The 6345-nt window shown below is 38.2% G+C and overlaps 1 protein-coding gene across 1 annotated transcript; it reads right to left on the minus strand.

Annotated features, from left to right (window-relative positions):
- Positions 1-119: 119 nt before the first annotated feature.
- On the minus strand, positions 120-5657 carry nagk (N-acetylglucosamine kinase). The gene is made up of 11 exons (XM_067523232.1): positions 5501-5657; positions 4723-4817; positions 4199-4283; positions 3841-3939; positions 3595-3736; positions 1992-2102; positions 1808-1920; positions 1528-1615; positions 1340-1437; positions 1156-1234; positions 120-497 (listed from the first exon to the last, which is right to left on the minus strand). Exons 2-11 carry the CDS (start codon positions 4749-4751, stop codon positions 298-300), a joined length of 1044 nt encoding a protein of 347 aa, XP_067379333.1. The 5' UTR covers positions 4752-4817; positions 5501-5657; the 3' UTR covers positions 120-297.
- Between the last annotated feature and the right edge of the window lie 688 nt (positions 5658-6345).

The raw sequence follows: 6345 nt of genomic DNA on the forward strand, positions 1-6345 counted from the left end.
ACTTAATATATAACTGGAAATAATTTAATCAGGCAGCCTTTTACAACCGACGCTTTGTTCAGATTAAACTGAACGTCAATATCATCGGGAAGGGAGATAATTTAATAAACTTACGTCTGTCAAGTCATAAGAATTTTTATTCTTGGTACATGGAAACAATCAAGTTTACAAAAGTGCAAAAATAATCAGAATAAGTCAGGTGTAATACCATAATTATACAGTCATCATGGTAAATCGTTTAGTAGTGATACAATTAATAAAAAATTGGAAAGCACATTTGTGTCCTTCGTGTTCTCATTAGCTGCTGTTGAAGGTGTGTTGGTAGAACATGTCAGCATTGGCTGCGTAATCCATAATTATGGTAAGACCCAAACTCTGAGCCCCAAGACTGGCGCCTCCAAGGGCTGACGACTGCCGCAAATTCAGGAGGCTGTAGCCATGGAAATGATCCTTAAACCTTTTGGACGATGCTACTTTATCCAGGACCTCAGTGAACCCTGCTCCAAGTGTGAGGGACCACCGAGAAAAAGAGAGGAAATTGAAACATAACACTGTGTTATTGCTTCACAAAATATTCTTTCATTGTAAAAATTATGTTATGTTATTATTAATTCATTATGTTAAGTAATTAAGTAACTTAAGGGGCCTATTTGGTGTAATTAAGCAGGATGGAAAACATGAGCTGCAGCAGAAGATTGATGTTCTCTGTGAGAAAGGTTACGTTGCTACTTTCACTTCAGGAGCGGTTTTAGAGTTATTACATATTTGTAAAAATAAGATTGAGAAAAGCTTCCCAAGTGCTTGAAATATCTGAAAGCTAAACACATCTTGATATTTTTATAATCTCATTGTGTATTTGTGCACTATTAGATCCAATAGTATTTTCATCTCATGTTGACCCGGCCTGCTGTCAAGATTTTCTTAAAAATGTGTGCAGAGAAGCTGAGCTGCAACATCTGCCCAATCTTTCTTCATCCCCCAGTCCTATTATCATATACAAAGGTAGAAAAGCTCTAACACAAACACACACAAGTTCCTTAACACATAAACTCTCTACACTAATTAAATTGTTTTGTTTAATATTTGCCAGTGTCCAGGCTTCTTATTTTTGATGACTATTTGCGTGCTTATTTTCTTGATTTGAGGGGTGCTGACCTGGCTTCAAGAGTTCCCAGCTCTTCCACACTGAGCCCACACACAGAATGGGCAAGCCGAGATCTCCACTTAGTAAAGGCTATCAAGAGAGAAAGAGGGAGAGACGAGCAGAAATTCATGAAATCTTCATGAAGCTTAAGAGTCAAAGCACAGGTTTGTATGAGTGAGTGAGTGTGTGTGCCACCTCCTGTGCTGCAGGTAAGACAGCCTCTACGTGCTTTGCCAGGGCTCTCCCAGCCTGAGTGAAGGCATATTGACATAGGGCATCCCCTGCCTCTGCACCTTTAAGACATGTGCACAAAGTTTTCAATTGACCTGCCTAACTTTACTTTAACTATGCCTTCACAATACTATACAGGAAACGCTGCCTACCTTCAGCCAGTTTCTTGCAGAAACCAGCAAAGTGTGACTTCTGGAAGTTTCTGTAGAGATGTGGCAGCATGCCCATCAGGTCTGACACCTAAGATATATACATTTTTTCCCCACATTTGGCTTTTTTCATCTTACACTTGGTGTATCAAACTAAAAGTTTTATATATGTTCTTTCATTGGCTCTAGCTTTTAAACTTTATTTGGTATTATACTGTAAATCAATCCATTTGTTGCATTAGCTAGACAGTAACGGCTTTAGTGACTGTTGCAGAAATCTGACCTGAAAATACTCCTCCATGGCTTTTTTGACATATGTAATGTCATGAGGAGGAGCAACCAGGTTGTCTTTGGCGTCAAACACCATCTTCACGGCCAAGTGAGCGGTCCAGAATGCTAAGAGACGTAAAGATTTCTGGAATGTTTAGTCCAGCCAATGACGCTAAAATTGTTCATAAATAATTTACCTGATCCTTCATCACCCATCATGTGACCCCAGCCTCCACAGCCAATCTGTGAGCCATCCGGTTTTACTAACTTGCAGTTAGAGCCGGTCCCTGATATCAGGACGACACCTCCTGCAGAGAAAACAGAGGCAGTTTGGGGCTGAGCTGACTGCTCTTACACAATAATAACAACTGTGCTATATGGCTTAAATCTCATTAAGCCATATAGTTTGAAAAATACTGTAAATGACATCACATTCACACAAGTACAAGAGGGTAAAGTATCAAGCCTCGCCTAGTTATGATCTTTTAGGGTCTACTTTACATTGAAACACCTCTCAAATGTAAAGGCTTCCAATACAAATGTAATTTAATTTAAATACAACCCCAATTACACACATTTGTAAATTACAATTACAATTTGTAAAACCTAAATAAAACAGAATACAATGATTTGATGCAAATCTCATCAACCCATATTGTATTCACAATAGAACATGAACAAGATGTCAGATGTTGAAATTGATGGAAATATTGCCATTCTATTGAAAATAGCTAATTTTGAATATGATGGCAGCAACACATCTCAAAAAAGGGCAACAAAAACAGGGGCAACTAAAGGCTGGAAAAGTAATTGCAACAAATCAAAAACAAATGGAGGAGTATTTGAAAACTAATTTGATTAATTGGCAAAAGATCAGTAACATGACTGGGTAAAAAAGGAGCATTTCAAAGAGGCAGAGGTTCACCAATCTAAGACAAACTGCATCTAAAAATTGTGATTTCAGAAAAATGTGCTTCAATGTAAAATTGTGAAGACATTGAAGATCCCACCATCTACAATATATAATATCAAACGATTCAGAGAATCAGGAGGAATCTCTGTGCGCAAGGGGTAAAAACTGTATGCATGTGATCTTCAGGCCCTCAGGTGGCATTACATTAAAAGCAGACATGATTCTCTATTGGACATAACTGCATGGGGTCAGCAGCACTTCCAGAAATCACTCTCTGTGAAAATGAGGTGAGGGGCCAATGAGCTTGTTATCAGCAGACAGTACTGAACTGGCCTGCAGTCCAGACCTTTCCCCACTAGAAACCCCGGCAACAAAGGCCTAGGACTGTTGAGCAGCTAGAATCCTGCATCAGATAAGAATGGGACAACAATCCTTTCCCAAAACTTCAGCAAATGGTCTCCTCACTTCCCACATATTTAGAGTTGTTAAAAAAAAAAAGGGATGCTACACAATGGTAAACATCACCCTGTTCCAACTTTTTGAGATGTGTTCCTGCCATCAAATTCAAAATGAGTTAATATTTTCCATGAAATGGTAAAATGTGTCAGGTTTAACATCTGATATGTTATTTAAGTTCTAATGTGAAAAAAATATGGGTTGATGAGATTTGCAAATCATTGCATTCTGTTTTTATTTAGGTTTCACAAATCAGCCAAACTTTTTTGGAACTGGGGTTTAAAATCTGTTAATTACAAAGGTATAGTTTGTCATTTTATCCATGGCAAACATAGTAATTGACTAACACTGAATCTAAATTTAAATTAAGGTCACCTCTTACACCTTGTCTTCAGCAGTCTTTGCAATGACATCAGAATATGACAAGTTACCAAAATTGCTGGCAGTTGCCATGGCACCGATGGCATCAGTGGTGATGAAGTAGTGCTGGCTGAGACTAGGGAACTGTTCCTTCATCTGAGCAATCAGTTTGTCGATGGCATCCTTCTGCTCCCCTCCGCTCAGTGACATGCCCTGCATGCACATGCGCAGAAAAAGGAGGTTAATGCACTTCTTTATCAAGTACTGTTGTCAGAGGTCAATCAAAGGAGCATTTGTGTGGCATGGGTCTGACTAACCAAGGAGCATAGAGGTGTGTTTGGGTCCAGTCCTGCCTCCACCTTGGCCCTCTGCACCATGTCATTGATAGTTTCAATACATTTGTTCACCCCCACCAGCTGTATACACACATGCAAAATATGTCATTTTAAATTTCTTAGCATATATATATATATATATATATATATATATATATATATATATATATATAATTAATTAAAACATTTACCCATTTAATCCAATGGATTGTGCATTTAGTACATGATAAACAAATTATGAACACCTGAATTAGTTTCTCCCCCATTCCTCTGAGCCTTTTATTTGCCATGTCTCCCCACTAATTCAACCCAACCTACTAATCTACTTTTGTTTTCTCACCCAGTGGTTGGTAGAGGGTCCTTCTGTCTCTGCCAAGATCTTTCCATCTGCTGCAACTAACAATGCTTTTGAGTGGGTCCCTCCACTGGAGACACAAAGACAGCAGTGCACCATTCAGTTGTCTCGGCATTGAAGCAACATTAGCAGAAAAGACATGATGCATTTGCTGTGATATACAATCAGTTACAGGTGAGTCAGACACATTTTTATAGGTTCAAAGGTTCTATAATTGTCACGTACTCATTTATATTAAATGAATTAAACTGACTGTATCCCACAAAACATAAAGGAGAAGAAGTGATCACGAGACATACAATCAACAAAAATTTCCTGCTGTCTGTGCTCATAACTTAATAATGAAACTCGTTCAGCAATTTATAGGCTCGCAGACTAGCTACATTTCTAGAGGGCAACTGCGAAAATCAGAATAAAGGATCTAGAACATGCTAGCATGAACTTACAAATAAGAAAAACACATTGGAAGTAAGTTTGTTGTATTTTTTATTATTTTATTTCATTCTCACCCCTCCACTCCGCCGAACACCACTGCCATCTCTCAGTTCCTGTTTTGGACCGACCAACCGCGAAGATATCGCGAGAACGGAAGCTGATCTCTACCCTGCAATGTCGAATAATAACCAGTAGATGACAGTTGAGCATCTGTTTCTGTTACCTGCTAAAATCCCTTGAATACCCCCAGTTGTGTGACAGTTTTGTATTAAATAATTATAGAGGCAGATGTGATTAGACTGATGCATATTTTTGAGGATTTACAACTCAAAAAAGCTGACGTGATGACGTGTTGGATTACAAAGGTGGTACTAGAAAATATCCAAAAGTTGACAGTGGCTTAAGTAAAGTACAAGCACAGTAGATTTGTATTTTTGTACAGAACATAGATAAAAGTAGAGTACTCTACAGTTTCCAGAACTGTAGATTTTTCTAACCCCAATGAGTGACAAACACATCTGTCACAGAACAAGAACAGACATTTCTAGTCTTGCGAAGGAATACTGACCAATTAAAAACGAAATGTCTTAATGTTTAAACACCCATAATCAATCAGAAATCAGAGATTAAGCAGCATTTGAATGTGAGCCGATAGCAGGAACTTTGACTTACTCTGTAAGCCAGCAAGAGGCATCTGCAACACATTAATTTGGGGGCCAGCTTCTCATGCCAAAAGAGGCTGCTTTAACAATAACTATCATTCTTTGGCATCTATGAATGATTATAACCTTTGTTTGGTTTAAGTATATGCAAATACCAATATTGAGCTCACAGAGACCTGGTTGTACTCACGTTTGTTAGGAAATCAGCAGTTTTCTATAGGATCTGTACAGATGACCTTCAGATCATTTGCTAATATATTCATCACCTGTACCTATGTTTTGTGCATATATTACAGTTTTTATGAAGTAGATCGGTTGGGTGTCTCTGAACTGAATCGGAGAAGTTACCCATGCGTGAAGAGGAGGGGAAAAGGAAGAAGAAGAGATCCAGCTCGGTGCGCTCACCACGCGCGGTTCACTCCTCCTGCAGCGGGAGCTGCGTAAAGTGCCAGATTTTCACCGGACCTTAGTTAGTTCATCTGACAAAATAAAAGCACAAAACACCCACACAAACGCAAAAAACACGATTTAGTTTCACTACTCATCTTTAATAAAGCACAGAAACGTATTATTTGTGAACGTACAATACACATTTGACCTACTAAGCAGTAGCACCAGTGTTCAAAGTAATCATTTGCTTGATACAAGGGTTTTGCCCTCACAGTCTCTTAGGTGCTCAAATGTTTGCGGTAATTTGATTAATTGTTACTTGAGTAATACAACATGGACTTTATCTTCTTAAACTACAAAGTAAGGTAAGATGGGATGGACAGCCAACCAAGTTTATATTCACAGATGCATAATATTAAATAAAATTATGGTTCATTAAGTTAAAACAAGGTTGTTGGGCCTAGACTACTGATTATTAACAAATACATCCATAATGTAAAGAAGACGGCAAAAGACCAATCAGAATTTTAGTCGTATTTATTTGCTAAGTACCAAAAACAATGTATTCACTGTGGACCAGTCTTAGTATATAGCACACTATTAATAATAATAATGAATGCTTCAGTTACAAATTAATTGTGCCTT

This window comes from Channa argus, chromosome 12, assembly GCF_033026475.1.
Source record: "Channa argus isolate prfri chromosome 12, Channa argus male v1.0, whole genome shotgun sequence".
Taxonomy (NCBI): domain Eukaryota; kingdom Metazoa; phylum Chordata; class Actinopteri; order Anabantiformes; family Channidae; genus Channa; species Channa argus.

Excerpts from the sequence above, each read along its gene's own strand:
- nagk (XM_067523232.1), bottom strand. The coding sequence starts at position 4,751 with ATGGCAGTGGTGTTCGGCGGAGTGGAGGG. Across the intron at positions 1,438-1,527 it reads CTGCAAGAAACTGGCTGAAG|GTGCAGAGGCAGGGGATGCC; the intron begins GTAGGCAGCGTT and ends CATGTCTTAAAG. Across the intron at positions 498-1,155 it reads CTGGGAACTCTTGAAGCCAG|GGTTCACTGAGGTCCTGGAT; the intron begins GTCAGCACCCCT and ends CACTTGGAGCAG.